At 33.0% G+C, this 13,832-nt stretch overlaps 6 protein-coding genes across 6 annotated transcripts; 2 read left to right on the forward strand and 4 right to left on the reverse strand.

Annotated features, from left to right (window-relative positions):
• Window positions 1–252: 252 nt before the first annotated feature.
• Window positions 253–1,566, reverse strand: BX664DRAFT_297481 (uncharacterized protein). Its single transcript, XM_051542243.1, has 6 exons — window positions 1,515–1,566; window positions 1,343–1,451; window positions 1,139–1,266; window positions 912–1,056; window positions 687–840; window positions 253–599 (listed from the first exon to the last, which is right to left on the reverse strand). The coding sequence occupies exons 1-6, from the start codon at window positions 1,528–1,530 to the stop codon at window positions 345–347; spliced, it is 807 nt and encodes a 268-aa protein (XP_051400475.1). The 5' UTR covers window positions 1,531–1,566; the 3' UTR covers window positions 253–344.
• A 785-nt stretch (window positions 1,567–2,351) lies between these two features.
• BX664DRAFT_138541 (uncharacterized protein) lies at window positions 2,352–3,713 on the forward strand. Its single transcript, XM_051539841.1, has 4 exons — window positions 2,352–2,521; window positions 2,634–2,716; window positions 2,822–2,933; window positions 3,019–3,713. Exons 1-4 carry the CDS (start codon window positions 2,440–2,442, stop codon window positions 3,582–3,584), a joined length of 843 nt encoding a protein of 280 aa, XP_051400476.1. The 5' UTR covers window positions 2,352–2,439; the 3' UTR covers window positions 3,585–3,713.
• Window positions 3,714–4,164: 451 nt separating this feature from the next.
• On the forward strand, window positions 4,165–7,545 carry BX664DRAFT_297483 (uncharacterized protein). The gene is made up of 9 exons (XM_051542244.1): window positions 4,165–4,638; window positions 4,748–4,773; window positions 4,907–5,296; window positions 5,389–5,887; window positions 6,239–6,260; window positions 6,347–6,664; window positions 6,745–7,023; window positions 7,092–7,165; window positions 7,283–7,545. Exons 1-9 carry the CDS (start codon window positions 4,241–4,243, stop codon window positions 7,302–7,304), a joined length of 2,028 nt encoding a protein of 675 aa, XP_051400477.1. The 5' UTR covers window positions 4,165–4,240; the 3' UTR covers window positions 7,305–7,545.
• A 297-nt stretch (window positions 7,546–7,842) lies between these two features.
• On the reverse strand, window positions 7,843–9,783 carry BX664DRAFT_262804 (cytochrome P450; the record flags this gene model as incomplete). Its single annotated transcript, XM_051540739.1, has 7 exons — window positions 7,843–8,000; window positions 8,085–8,350; window positions 8,430–8,951; window positions 9,010–9,129; window positions 9,206–9,365; window positions 9,431–9,504; window positions 9,566–9,783. The coding sequence occupies 7 exons, from the start codon at window positions 9,781–9,783 to the stop codon at window positions 7,843–7,845; spliced, it is 1,518 nt and encodes a 505-aa protein (XP_051400478.1).
• Window positions 9,784–10,781: 998 nt separating this feature from the next.
• BX664DRAFT_138652 (uncharacterized protein) lies at window positions 10,782–12,200 on the reverse strand. The gene is made up of 2 exons (XM_051539842.1): window positions 11,860–12,200; window positions 10,782–11,797 (listed from the first exon to the last, which is right to left on the reverse strand). The coding sequence occupies exons 1-2, from the start codon at window positions 12,176–12,178 to the stop codon at window positions 10,878–10,880; spliced, it is 1,239 nt and encodes a 412-aa protein (XP_051400479.1). The 5' UTR covers window positions 12,179–12,200; the 3' UTR covers window positions 10,782–10,877.
• A 114-nt stretch (window positions 12,201–12,314) lies between these two features.
• BX664DRAFT_386096 (adenylate kinase-domain-containing protein) lies at window positions 12,315–13,765 on the reverse strand. Its single transcript, XM_051549302.1, has 5 exons — window positions 13,455–13,765; window positions 13,206–13,334; window positions 13,010–13,081; window positions 12,509–12,918; window positions 12,315–12,446 (listed from the first exon to the last, which is right to left on the reverse strand). Exons 1-5 carry the CDS (start codon window positions 13,648–13,650, stop codon window positions 12,372–12,374), a joined length of 882 nt encoding a protein of 293 aa, XP_051400480.1. The 5' UTR covers window positions 13,651–13,765; the 3' UTR covers window positions 12,315–12,371.
• Between the last annotated feature and the right edge of the window lie 67 nt (window positions 13,766–13,832).

Genomic DNA, 13,832 nt, shown 5'->3' on the forward strand with positions numbered 1-13,832 from the left:
CAATACAGATTACCAAGAAGCATATGGAGATCTGTTGGTAGCGATCGATGGTTTGCGATGATAGAAAACGGTTAAGAAAGTAATAAATAAAGTAATTACGTATAGAATCTATAGTTTCAAAAAAATAATTTAGTGTATTAATGGAGTGAGTGAAATTTGCAATTGTAATAGTGTACTTTTTCGTGAAGTGTCTTGAGGCAAAAGTGATATCATCAAAAGAATAAAAAAAAAAATCATCACCAGGATAGACATCATTTTTCAAAAATATTGTTTTATTGTTAATAAATAAAGACTTTTTAAATAATTCAACTAAAACTACTACAACTAATATATATACAAATACACTATCGGCTTCCGTTGGTCATGACATTGGTTTTTTCTTCATCTTCTCCGTTCGGTAGCATTCCTTCTTCATCTTCGTCTTCATTTCTTTCCTCGTCTTCATTTCGTTCGTGGAATCGATGTGAAGTTGTAGCTCCATTTGTTGTATTCTCTTCCTCTTGAGGGACACTAGGCGACATGTCCCCATCATTTTCATCGTCAGAAGAATCGTATTCCTTGCCTGTATTCATATCCATCAACCGTTTTTGAGTTTCCCTCTATTGTATCCAGTATCAATAAAAAATCAATTAATCAATCAGTTACTATTCAATCTTATACGATCTACAATCTTGAGCATAACTTACAGTGAGTGCTCGTTGTTCTTCCATTCCTTTCTGTATCTTCTTTGCTGATTCGATCAATCCACCTAATTGGCGTTTCCGAGATTCGATCACTACTTCCTTATTCAACTTTTCATTCTTCAAAAATTCAATATCAGCCTTGAGTTGTGTAATAGATCTATGACAAAGAGTGTAATTATTGTGTCAATTTCTAATGATATCCTTCCTCTTTTAATTATTTATACATACTCTTGATAAGCGTCGCGCGTTTGTAATTTCATGATTTCTAGAGCTACCCTGTCATACTCTAGTTTGTTATCCCGTACTTTTTGAGCCTTGACTAAGTCATCCTTCAAACTAGTAATATCATTCCTAGTTTCCACCACCATTGTTGCTAAACAAGTTCAAAAACGAAAAAAAAAATGTTTACACGTATATCATTCTTCTATTTCATTTTTATTTTATTTTATTTTTACCTGTCTTTTCTACAGTATTCGAATATTGTTCACTGTCCATATTATTTGCCTGTCGAATAAGATGATGTCGTTCAATATTCGTTTGATAATTGGCGATCTGTGCTAATAAAGAGTCATATGTGTTTTGACTATATAACAAAATAAAACATAAAAGATTATATAAAAAAAAAATAAAGATCTAATGTTACTTTGTTTCTACTTTACGCTGTTTCGATAGAATCGGTTGATAAAGAATAGAGCCATTGATTGATCTTTTTCTCTAGATTTCGTATTTGGCGTTCATCCATGGCCAGCCGTGCTTTCAACACCCATTCTAAATGAACATAAGATTTTGAATATATAAAATTCATTTCATATTTTCATTAATGTTACTTACCATCGTCAACGTTCATTATATATTGGAAATTATAGAAAAAAAAAAGAAAAAGGGAAGAAAGAAAGAAAAGGTGGAAAGAGTCAGGCGAAAAAAAAAAAAAAAAATATAGGTATTTCGATAGCTGAGAATGAAAAGCTTGTCTCTTAAATCTTGCTCTCTCTTTCTCTCCTCCTTCTTTTGGTTTCAAGCTTTAACATAAAATGGTAAATATCTTCTTTACTTTTTTAATATCTGACGTTAATGAACAACCAATATAATAATGTTAATTTTTTTTTGTTTATTTTTATTAGGGACAAGAACAATCGTCTACTGTCAAAACACCACATCAACCATTGAATAAAAATGACCACTATACCCATCACCATCGAAGAACATTATCAGACCTTCCTATATCAGATACAAATAACCGACCCATTATTAATCGTTTCCATAGTACTACTGCTCTACAGCGTGATCAGCCACTTTCAATTCAAGGTAAACTTATCGTTTTATTCTAATAGACGGAAGACAAACTACTTTACGATTCGATGACTAAACCGTTTATTGCATTTATTAGATTCTCAAGGAAAATCTACAACACCTTCTGAACAAGGTGATGATGAGGTAAGTAGTTAATTAACTTTACATATACACATCTTTCTTGCTAATATGTAATCAATATTTAATTAGGGTATTATTCACGTTACTACATTCTCAACAGATCAACATGACGATATTTTATCAAGATTACAATCCATTGAACAGGTAAACATCATAGAAAAACAGAAGGTTTTCTGGATAAAGTATCCTACGACACTCATTATTGGCAGCGCTTTGTTACATTTTACTTTTTCAATCTTATGATCGCTAGGTTCAACCTTTGATAAAAGACAGCAATAGAACAACATTTGGTTTGGAAAGTCTATTTGATATTGGTGCTACTGGAATGAAAGTGTTATCTGGTAAAGAATCGATATCATCAAGGTCTCCCTCCATCAAAACAGACAATACTGATACCACAATTAATAGTAAGTATTCAAGCTTTCCTATTATATATCCTATTAAGATTTTTAGGTCATATATATATATACATATTCTCTCATACGGAAACATTTATAATCTCTTCTCTTTTTACTTTAGCACATGGAAATCCATTGATGGATATCTTACTAACTCTACAGTTACATATCAACAAAAACATGTCAATCATCAATCAGAACCAGGTAACTTTTTTTTTTCCTAAAAAAAATATCAATTAGAAGTGTCTCATTACCATTGGCTCGTGCGCTTATCCTCAACATCTTTTAATTTCTTGAATTTATGTATAGAAAAGATTACTTCAACGTATCAAGCATGTGGATGATCTCAGTTTGAAGACAACCCAAACGATTGGTGTAGCACTAAATCAGTCAAGGATAGTCTCAGACCGACTTAATGAAGGTGATTATCAAAAAAAAAAAAAAAAGACTAATACGCTTACTCAACAAAAATGGTTATTATTATGATTTATGATTTTTTTTTTTAGCAAAATATATCAAGAGTCAAGCAAAAGAAACAAGGCAATATGCTACTAATATATTTGAATCTTTATGTCGGATACAAAAGCTTTTAGAACCTGAAGATTGTGTTGGGCATACAGAATTTGGACAACGGTGGCCAATATTACACTCGCTTCATCAAAGAGCAAGTAACAACGGCAATTCACGATCAATTCTGCATTCATCATCATCTAACAATCAGCATCAGCAACAAAAAGGAGCAGCAGCCTCAGCAACTATTACTCGTGCTCATGTTTCTTCTTCATCTTCTTCAAATGAACCATCGACCACTGCGCCCTTATCTTCATCCTCATCTTCATCATCTATTGCTCTAGTTTCAACGGTATCAAGTGCAGATACAACGACATCATATTGTAATCAAAAGGAAGCTCAACAATCAAATTTGGATATATCCACGGTAGTGATGAATCAACTGCGAAATCTGGTGGATTATGGCGGAATCAATGAACATGGTGGAATGGAAAACTCGACTGGAGATACCGAATCAGTTCAGCCTGTTGTGAATACTGATGATACACTTTCTTCAACCTAGCTAGTAGTAGTAATATTAATAGTAGTAGAACGTTTGTATGATAGAATGGTTTTTTAGTAGATTAGGCTACCTTTCATTGTCAGTTACTATTTTCATAGTATGGGAATAAAATAATACATTTGAACATTTAATTTTATCTTAAATCATCATTTATCATTACGTATCATCCAACTTACATCATTTGTCAATTATCATTTCGCCATATCATCATTATCAATCATACATCCATTATCCATCAAATTACCTTACTCATCAATTTGTAAAAATCTATTGTCTATTTGAAGTTCATCAATTCAAACAGATCTTCGACTTTGAAAAGTTCAGGTTCATCTAGGATCATATAATAACACTTCCCCCTTTTTTTTTTTTTTTTTTTTTTTTTGGTGGAGACTAATCAACATAAACAGAAAAATAGGTTTCAACTCTTTAACTGTATCACATACATATAAAGCAATGAACAACAGAATACTTTTTGTCAAAAGTGTTACATCTAATAAATCAGACTGATGTACTGGGTTTGAAAATAGAAAAATACAAAATGGCAACTCCCTTGTCTCTTCCTCTTTCTTTCTTTCTCTCACTTTTTTTTTCGCTTTCTTGTTTGATACCAACATCCTTTTTTTTTTATTTCTTTTTTTTCTTCATCAGCGGAAACGATGACTCAGCAACAGTATTCTTTGAAAGTAGCAGAAGCAAAACCTGGTGAAACAGAAACACGTCGCTCATTTCTATCTCCCGATGAATTGATTACTGTACCGGCCGAAGGGGTGACAACATTATACGATATCTTAGTGCATAGCGCAACCAAGTATCCGGAAAGACAAGGTTTTGGTTATCGTCAATTGAAAAACACGTTTCAAGAAAAGAAGGAACTCACAAAGACAGTAAATGGCGAACAAGTAAAGGAACTCAAAACATGGACTCTATTTGAATTATCAGGCTATCATTATTATACTTATCAAGAGACTCGGGACATGGCTATTATTCTCGGTGCGGGCTTGAAACAACTCGGTTTATCAAAAGGGGATAAAATTCAATTCTTCGCGTCTACAAGGTAAAAAAAAAAAAAGTACATTGATATCAAACAGCATCTACTTGTACTTTCTTCAATATCAAACTAACCAATTATATTTATGCATATGCGGAATAAAATGTTGTCATAGTGTTGAATGGATGCTCTTAGCACAAGGTAAATATTTATAGAAACTGAACAACAAGTTTGTGATCAAACAGGGTGGGAATGTGGGATGAAGCATGCATGTATCACTTTAGTACTACCAGTTAATAATTTCTCCTTTTTATATACATATATATATTGATAGGTGCCTTTTCTCAATCTATGATTGTTGCTACTGCTTATGATACATTGGGTGAAGGAGGATTACAGCATGCCATCAATGAGAGTGAAGCCAAGTTATGTTTTGTCAATGGTGATCAACTCGGCGTTTTGGATAATATTCTGCCTCGATGTCCTGGCATTCGGATCATAGTATATCGTGGAGAAGGGGATCCTATTCTTTTGAAAAAGTTGGAACAATTGGAACAAATCAACCATGTGATTTCATTTGAAGCTATCTTGAAATTGGGCCAAGAACATCCTACAAGTATCTGTAAACCATCATCAAGTGATTTGTCTTTAATCATGTATACTTCTGGATCAACTGGAACCCCAAAGGGTGTGTGTTTGACTCATAGGAATGTCGTAGCAGCAGGTATAGATTACAAAAAAAAAAAAAAAAAGAGAGAGAGAGAGAAGTAAAGGAACAAATGGAACTTAAGGAAAATATTTTTATAATCTATTTAGTGGCAGGAACATCTTGTATGCTTCAACATTTGGTAATACCTGGCGATACAATGATGGCTTATCTTCCTTTGGCACATGTACTTGAATTCCTTGTACAATCAGTTTGCATCTTTCTTGGAATCACACTTGGTTATGGCTCAATTCGTACTTTAACTGATGCATCTGTCCGCAATTGCAAAGGTGATCTTCAAGAATTCGCTCCCACATTGATGACAGGTGTTCCACAAGTATGGGAAACTATCCGAAAAACCATTTTGGCCAAGGTTGCACAAAGAGGATCAAGAATTCAAACCATTTTCAACGGGGCACTCAATTTAAAGGAATATATTAGTTATTATGGTCTTCCAACTGGTATCTTGAATCGTGTGGTTTTTGATAATGTCAAGAAACAATTAGGTGGTAATCTCAGATATGGACTCTCTGGTGGTGCTCCTTTGTCCGTTGAAACTCAACGATTTTTATCTTTGGCTGTGTGTCCTATTACTAGTGGTTTTGGCATGTAAGCTTTTGAAAAGAAAAAAAAAATATAAACATATAATAGATTAGAAGAGTTTAGTTAATAATAAGTCATTCCGTTTACTTTTTATAGGACTGAAAGTAAGTGATATTTGATTTATCAAGAAAACATGACTATTTTTTGCTTATCTTTGAATAGTTATTAATCTCTATAATTTTTTTTTTTTATTTTATATGATGTCTTTCACCTGATTATTACAAGGCTGTGGGTATGTTGATCAGAAAAGGAAAAAAAAGAAAAAAGAAAACGTTAGAGCGGGATCAATGCAAATTGATCTATTGATTATGCTATGCTAATAATAATTTTGTTTATTTTATATTATGCTGTATTTAGAATGTGCTCTATTTTATCACCAGTAAATTGAAAAGAGAACTAGACAAAGGATGAAGGACCTTTCATATGAATTAATCATATCTTTCTTTTCTTTTTTTTTTTAATTAGGAATATCTTACTTATGGAGAAGTAGGTCCTCCTGTACCTTGTGTTGAAGTGAAATTAGTCGATGTACCTGAAGCAGGCTATTTGTCAACAAATAAACCGAAACCTCAAGGTGAAGTTTGGATTCGTGGACCTTCCTTGACCTCTGGCTATTTCAAGCAAGAAGAATTGACAAAGGAAACATTCACTGAAGATGGATGGTTGAAAACGGGTGATATTGGTGAATGGAATGAAACGGGTACTCTTAGTATTATTGATAGGAAAAAGAACTTGGTCAAGCTTAGCAATGGAGAATATATCGCATTAGAAAAATTGGAATCTGTAAGTTTCGTCATGCGTCGCAATCCCCCCCTGCCTCCTTATTTGTGAAATAACCACTGATTGTTCATGTTATAATTTAGAAATATAAAACTTCTGTGATGGTTGAAAATATGTGTGTTTATGCGAATCCATTGTACCTGAAACCCGTTGCATTGGTGGTTCCTGTGGAGTCTCAACTTCGTGCGTTGGCTGATTCTGAAGGATGGCATACTGACAATTGGGAAATGTTGTGTGAATCACATGCCGCTCGTAAAGCCGTTCTTTCAATTTTACAAGATCAAGCAATATCATCTGGTCTGAAAGGTGCTGAAATCATTACTGATGTTTGGATTTGCAAAGATTTATGGACCACTGAAATGGTAACCAAAAAAAAAAAAAAAAAAAAAAAAAGAATTGGAAACTTACTTTTTTTCATTTAACTTTGTAGGGTTTACTTACTGCCGCACAAAAGTTGAAACGGGCTGATATTCATAGAACTTATAAAGAACAACTAGATCAGATGTAAGTACCTGTAGTAACAAAAAAAAAAAAATCAGGCAAAATGTTTTTTTTTAAGAAATGATATGAAGAGATCTTTATGTCTATTTATGGTAACTGATTCTCTTTTCTTCTTCTTAGGATTCAATCACAAAGCAGCTAGATATCAATCTTATTCTATTTCCTCTCACCATATACATACATATCATTCATCCCTCCCTCCACACCTTTACGGTCATTGCCACCATACAGTCTATTTTTATCTTTACATCATTTATGATAAATACTTCATTCATACACTGTTTAGATATTCCTTTTTTTTTTTTTGATGAACAAAGTAAAATAAAAAAATATCATAATAACATTTTTTTTTTTAATAAAACACAGATAAATCTTGTAATTTTCATATCAAAAGTGTCATAGAGAAAGAAAAAAAAAATAGGTGTCATCTGACTGGTTTTATTTATACATAAAAAAAAGAAAAGACAGGGGAAATTAATGCACAAAGGAGGGAAAGGGACTACAGAGAGCATGATTGGAGATCACTAATAATAAAAAGACCGAAAGAAGAACAGAGGGAAAAGGCATAATATATAGATATAAACATAAAAAAAAAAAAAAGGGGGGGATGAGGGAGAATTCTAACCATACTAATGATGATGGATGATGTTGACGATTGATGATAATGATGATGATGGGTTTTACTTTCGACGCTTGATATAGACATTCATACCGTTTTTCATTGGAAGTGTCAAAGAGACTTGATAGGTGATATCTTGATTTGGTACTAGAGAAAATTCATATTGCCGAACCAAATTTACAATACAAACAACTGCTTCCAAAGTGGCAAGATTTTGACCTATAATATAGTTAAATGAAATAATAATAATAAATAAGAATTGTTTCTTCAATCCCATGAATAAAAACATTTTCTTTTAATTACCTAAACAAGTTCTTGGACCAGCATGGAAAGCAGGCCATTTTCCAGGAGATTCACGGCGAATGTCGCCTTCAGGGGTAAGCCAACGTTCCGGTTTGAATTCCTTTGCATCATCGCCCCATACCTTTGTGGATCTACCTTGAGACCATGGACTCCAGACAACATAGTCATTCTTTTTGATTCTTGTTCCATCGGGCCAAATGTCATCATCCAAGGCGTATTTTTGATTGGCTGGTACAGATGGATAAAGTCGTAATACTTCATTGAGACTATATATATATACAGAGAAAAAGTTTTTTTTTTTAAAAAAAAGGTTCAAGATACAAGAGTGAATCCGATAAAACTTACACAGCATTGGTATATTTCATCCCTTTAATGACTTCATATAAAGCAGAGGGGTCGTTTTCCAAATCATCGGTGATATTTTCTTGTACTTCTTCCAGTAGTTTCTTTTCCACCTGTGGATTGGTCATGAGCGAGTAAAAAGTCCAAGATAATGCTTGAGCAGTTGTGTCTCTTCCAGCAATGACAAAGTTAAGCACCACATCACGAAGTTCCTTGTTGCCGAGAGGTTCCCCTTTTTCATTTTTGGCCGACATAAACCGAGAGAGTAGATCACCATATTCTTCCCCATTCGCCAGTTGCTTTCGTCGTTTTTCAATCACACCAAAGGCAAATTCATCCATTGTGTCCAAATGTTGTTGAATTGTTGTTCTCCACGGCATCAATATTCCGCTGAGTGCTTCCGTGATCTTGTATGCAGGATTGACAAATCGCTGGAACACATTCAGTTGACAAGCATCAAATGATGATGCAAATGGTACTTTCTCTTTACTTCCTAGTGCATGTAATTCTACACCAAAACTGAGTCTATTAAAAAAAAAAGAAAGGTCAGTTCATTATATGAAGACAATGATGGATCACTTACTCTACAAAAGAGTCCAATGTAAACTTGAACATCACATCATGAAAATCCACAGGAGTACCAGTTTGAATAGCAGGATCAAAGATATGTTTGCCCATGTAATGGATATGTCGTACAAAAACTCTATACGATGAAGTATTGGTGATTCAATTGTTGGATTTATAATTTTTTTTTTTTTTTTTGCATAGTTCTTACGTACTCTGTGAAATGATCACGGAAATTCTTGACATTGAAAATCAAAGAAGCCGTCTTTCTTTGATACTTCCAAACCTCACCATTTGCATTGAAGATACCATGTCCCAAAAGATCGCTGGATGTGTCATTTAACATGGGTCCCTTTACATAGTTTTCAAAATTATCTATATCAAAAAAAAGGATTGAATAAAAAAAAAAGAATCATTTGGATTAATAGAAGAAAACTTACGTTTCAAGATATGTTCAACATTTCGAGGATCAATAGTTATAACAGATCGAGGCATACCAATACCAGCAGCAGTACTATTCAATGAATGAATATGAGTAAAAAAAAAAAAAAAAAATTGAATATGATCTATCTTACGTAGTCAAAGAATCCAATTTTTCAAATCCTTCTAAAAAGAAATGATGTATAGTTTCCTTATTTCTGAATATCTTGGGAGTAATACCAATTAAAGGATAGGTACCGCTAGATGGAATATCATCTCGACTTTCAGTAAAGATAGGACGATCAGGATATTTCATTGCCAAAGCTGCCAATACAAGAGTAGTTCCACCAGCAATGAGACCAGCTGTTTGCATATAAGGATGTTGTGATTTCTTGATAGAAGTGGTCATAATAAGGATAACGGAAACTTTGACGGTATAGGAGAAAAAAAAAAAAGGGAAAAAAAAGAAGTCCAAAAAAAAAGGAATGGGGGAATATTTATATGCAAAGAAAAGAAAAGAAAAGAAAAGAAAAGAAAAAGGTAAAAAAGAAATTTGGTCATAATTTATTCATGGTTGATTCGGATATTGAATACTTATTGTTTGGTTGCTTTTTCACACTTTGAGATCGTCTGCGGAGACTACAGCCGACACTCAAGCCCTTTCTCCCCACCATTTTTGTAAAGTTGTAACTTTGATCCTAGTTTTAGCCACGTGCATCATCATTACATGTGATATTTTGACCCCACTCAAAAAACAAGATAAAAAATATGACACTTCCTATAATCACCAAAACAATCAAATAAAAATAATCTTCTTTTTTTATTATTTATTAAATTAATTAAACAAAGGAATAATATGTAAAGAGAATACGAATAATAAGAATAATAATAAAAATAATAATAATAAAAGAAAAAAAGTACTAATCTAATTTATTGATGTGTAATGCCTTGACAGTCGGGCTAACAAGATGTCAAAAAAAAAAACCCACTCCATAAAGCGACGCGTTCTTCTTGGTACCACATGAAATTGCGTGTTCCTTCTATATTGATCATCCAAATAAAACCTATAAATTTAACCTTTTATTTTACCTTTCGTTAAGTACCATAAAGTCATCATTGTCGAATGAACACAAGTCAAAAAAAAAAAAAAAAAAAAACGAGTGGGAAATCAGTGCGATCAACGCGATTTACTTTTTTTTTTTTTTTTTTTTTTTTTGATCATGTTTGTTTTTTTTTTTTTCCCAATGGATATTGCCATCAATCCATTCATTATTATAGATAATTTTGTTTTGTTGAATAATATATGTCAATTTATTATCCTTCATTGACACAAAAAGTTCTAAACGAAAAAATCAATAAATTCATCAATGGTTCAAATTTTTTAGAATATCCCTTTATGGTAAGTCATGACAGTACAACGTAAAAAAATTCCCTTTATTTTCTAATATCTAAACTATCATACAAAAACTAAAGTTTAAATTTGATCTTCTTTTCTTGTTTGTCCTGTTTCTTCCGCTGATTTAAAGCTTCTAATGTTGGTATGGTGATCAAGTTGGGAGCTGCACTGGTGGATACAGATGATGCAGTAGAAGATGATGATTTTTCAGCGTTGGTTGATGATAAATTACCAGTGGTTGTCACCATATCTACCATTAAGTTGGGTGTTGATAAAGTTGATAATGCTAATGGTGGTGCTACATTCCGTACCATATTACCAAGTAAACCGCTAGATCGTCCAAATAATCGAGTTCCTGCTGAAGCTTCATCTTGTGTATCTTGTCGGAAGAGATGAGGGAGTGATCTTGTTACTGGTTGTTTTTGGGGTTGTGGTTCTTCTTCGTATGCGTCCATCAGTCGTTTTAATGGTATGTCGCGTTGAGCTGATAACGAATGAGATAATTCTGATGATGATGATGATGACGATGATTGTGTTGTTGTGTTAAGTGCTGAGAGTGCCATTAGTGGTGGGGCATCCTTGTCAGTAGCAATATATGATTCATCAAATGGTGTGATGTGCGTAAATGGATTGGTGATAGGTTTCTTTTTCTTTTTGACGGTTAGTGGGTGAGATAGGTTGATGGATGATGTACTTGATGATAATAACGTTTCCCCCTTTTTCTCGTATAAATCTATTCCATCCTCTTCCTTGTTGAGTAGATTCATCTTTGGGAATGCTGGTAAATAAGATGGTACATAGTTCGGTAAAGATGTTTCAGGTAGTGTTGATAATGTTGTTGTTGTTGTTTTTGATGATACTGACTTGTCAGTAGTGATTTCGTCGTCGTCTGTATTAAGTGTTTCTATTGTACAGTTGTTTAATTCTTCTTTATTCAAGTATTCATATATAAAAGGTTTTTCAGACTTCTTTCTCCGTACGTCAATGACACCTAAAAGAAAAATGAGTATAGGTCATGGAAGAAAAATGTATTTTCTTTATGAGTGTCTTTACCTTCAAGTGCACAACTAGGATCAGATTGATCGGTCCATGCAGGTGTAAAATCTTTTCCTTCTAGTTCTAACCAATTCTCTAAAGTCTTGATGTCGATTGATAATTCTGATAATCCATCCATAACATCGAATGAATTGCCAGTTGCTCGACCAGACAAATGAGCATATTCGCATACTGTTGAGGCCAAGAATTCAATATACTGTCCAAAGACATCAGTAAGTGTATCCGCTGAACTAAGTTGTACTGATTCGAATCCTACTGATTGTAAGATTTGTAAAGTCGTTGATCGTAATAAGGCGAAACAAAAATCATCAGTCATGGAGTTGCGTTAAAAAAAAAAAAAAAAAGAGGTAAGATAAAAAAAAAAAAAAAAAAAAAAAAAAAAGAGAAACCACCAAAAAAAAAAAGTCCTCGGAGAACAAAAGTGGCTCAATGTTCCAGTCGTACATGATTTTAACATAAAACGATAATAAAAATTTAATGTTTTCTATATAGTATCAACAAGTTCTAATCTATTTTTCAAACATCTTATCAAAAACAACACAGACTTCTTTATAAACTTCATCTACAGGCTTGACACATGATACCTAAATAAAATGAATGTATCATGTTAGTAAAAAAAAAAAAATTTTTTTTTTTATGAACTTACAGTTTGGACTTTGTTCTCTTTTTCAAATGCTTCAATCACAGGGAAGCTAGTTTCCTTAAAGACACGGAATCTTTTCTTGATAGATTCAATGTTATCATCAGCACGACCAGAGTTTTCACCACGTTTCAAAAGACGTTCCAACATGACTTGTTCAGGACATTCAAAGTATAACACCATTTTTGATGGTACAACAGCTTCTTCGAATTTGAGAGCTTGATCCATCTTTCGAGGAAATCCATCAATTAAAAATCGTCGTTTATTGTCCTTTTCAATGGATTCACGCATGGCTTGTTCCAATAATGCAATGGTCACTTCCATAGGTACAATTAATCCTTCCTTGATATAATGTTTGATTAATTCACCATACTTGGAACCTTCTCGATTTTGTTCTTCACGAAGAAGATCACCAGCTATATTAATATGAAGAAGGATTAGTCTTTTCATATGATACATCACAAAAAAAAAAAAAAATCTCGTGATATTCAATGTTTTAAGTTTTACCTGACAAGTGGACAAAGTCATAATCCTTTTTCAATCGATCACATTGAGTTCCTTTTCCTGCACCAGGTCCACCTATATATATATATATATATATATATATATATATATATATGTAAAGTCAAAAATAAGGAAAAAAAAAAGAAGTATGAGTGAATTAAGACTATTAAGTATATAAATATGCTTTTTCCATCATTACCGAGAACAAAGACTACAGTGACTTCATCAGGGGTAAAGGCAGGTACATTGGGTTCCTTTTCAGTTGTGTCTTTAGTGATAACATTTGGTTCTTCTTGTTGATTAGGTTTTTGTTGTCTTCGGGGTAAAGCTAAGTAAAGAGTTGAAAAGTCAAATAATAAAAAAAAAAATAAATAAATAAATTCAATATCAATGATACATTTATTATTATTCTTAATTTTTTGATTTTGATTTGTTTTGTCTTTTTTACCTTGACCTTCTCTAGATTTCACCAAAGTATAATAAGCAGCAAAACCCATAGACGCAACAGCAAGCATGGCCGGGATACTAGGAGCACCTGATGGTTTACCTGAAGTATATTGTCGACGGGTGATAGGAGTACATTGTTTCAAGGATGAACGAGGAACTTGTCTAATAGCAGTACGTTGAAGTATAGAACGAAACATTAGCAGAATACAAAAGAATGAATGGAATTCAGATGAACAGAAGAAAATAAGAAAAATAAGAAAGCCTATTTTTTTTTTTTTGTGATTGAAAACAGGTACCCAGCCAAAAAAAAAAAAGTGGGATGGGAAAGAACACAAAACAGCCTTACCGCACCAATACGTTTGGATTCTCCGACCGGACC

Source organism: Halteromyces radiatus (genome assembly GCF_025201355.1).
Source record: "Halteromyces radiatus strain CBS 162.75 chromosome Unknown BX664scaffold_4, whole genome shotgun sequence".
In the NCBI taxonomy this organism is placed as follows: domain Eukaryota; kingdom Fungi; phylum Mucoromycota; class Mucoromycetes; order Mucorales; family Cunninghamellaceae; genus Halteromyces; species Halteromyces radiatus.

What these genes read in the sequence shown, in the direction of transcription:
- BX664DRAFT_297481 (XM_051542243.1), bottom strand. An exon ending in ACGCGCGACGCTTATCAAGA is followed by an intron (nt 841 to 911) that starts GTATGTATAAAT and finishes TCTTTGTCATAG; the next exon opens with ATCTATTACACAACTCAAGG. An exon ending in AAGAACAACGAGCACTCACT is followed by an intron (nt 600 to 686) that starts GTAAGTTATGCT and finishes TGGATACAATAG; the next exon opens with AGGGAAACTCAAAAACGGTT.
- BX664DRAFT_138541 (XM_051539841.1), top strand. Translation starts at nt 2,440, where the DNA reads ATGAAAGTGTTATCTGGTAAAGAATCGATATCATCAAGGTCTCCCTCC. An exon ending in TACTGATACCACAATTAATA is followed by an intron (nt 2,522 to 2,633) that starts GTAAGTATTCAA and finishes TTTTTACTTTAG; the next exon opens with CACATGGAAATCCATTGATG. An exon ending in CTCAGACCGACTTAATGAAG is followed by an intron (nt 2,934 to 3,018) that starts GTGATTATCAAA and finishes TTTTTTTTTTAG; the next exon opens with CAAAATATATCAAGAGTCAA.
- BX664DRAFT_138652 (XM_051539842.1), bottom strand. Translation starts at nt 12,178, where the DNA reads ATGACTGATGATTTTTGTTTCGCCTTATTACGATCAACGACTTTACAA. An exon ending in TCCTAGTTGTGCACTTGAAG is followed by an intron (nt 11,798 to 11,859) that starts GTAAAGACACTC and finishes TTTTTCTTTTAG; the next exon opens with GTGTCATTGACGTACGGAGA.
- BX664DRAFT_297483 (XM_051542244.1), top strand. Translation starts at nt 4,241, where the DNA reads ATGACTCAGCAACAGTATTCTTTGAAAGTAGCAGAAGCAAAACCTGGT. An exon ending in TAGGAATGTCGTAGCAGCAG is followed by an intron (nt 5,297 to 5,388) that starts GTATAGATTACA and finishes TAATCTATTTAG; the next exon opens with TGGCAGGAACATCTTGTATG. An exon ending in ATTACTAGTGGTTTTGGCAT is followed by an intron (nt 5,888 to 6,238) that starts GTAAGCTTTTGA and finishes TGCTGTATTTAG; the next exon opens with AATGTGCTCTATTTTATCAC.
- BX664DRAFT_386096 (XM_051549302.1), bottom strand. Translation starts at nt 13,650, where the DNA reads ATGTTTCGTTCTATACTTCAACGTACTGCTATTAGACAAGTTCCTCGT. An exon ending in TGACTTTGTCCACTTGTCAG is followed by an intron (nt 12,919 to 13,009) that starts GTAAAACTTAAA and finishes ATATTAATATAG; the next exon opens with CTGGTGATCTTCTTCGTGAA. An exon ending in AAGAGAACAAAGTCCAAACT is followed by an intron (nt 12,447 to 12,508) that starts GTAAGTTCATAA and finishes CATTTTATTTAG; the next exon opens with GTATCATGTGTCAAGCCTGT.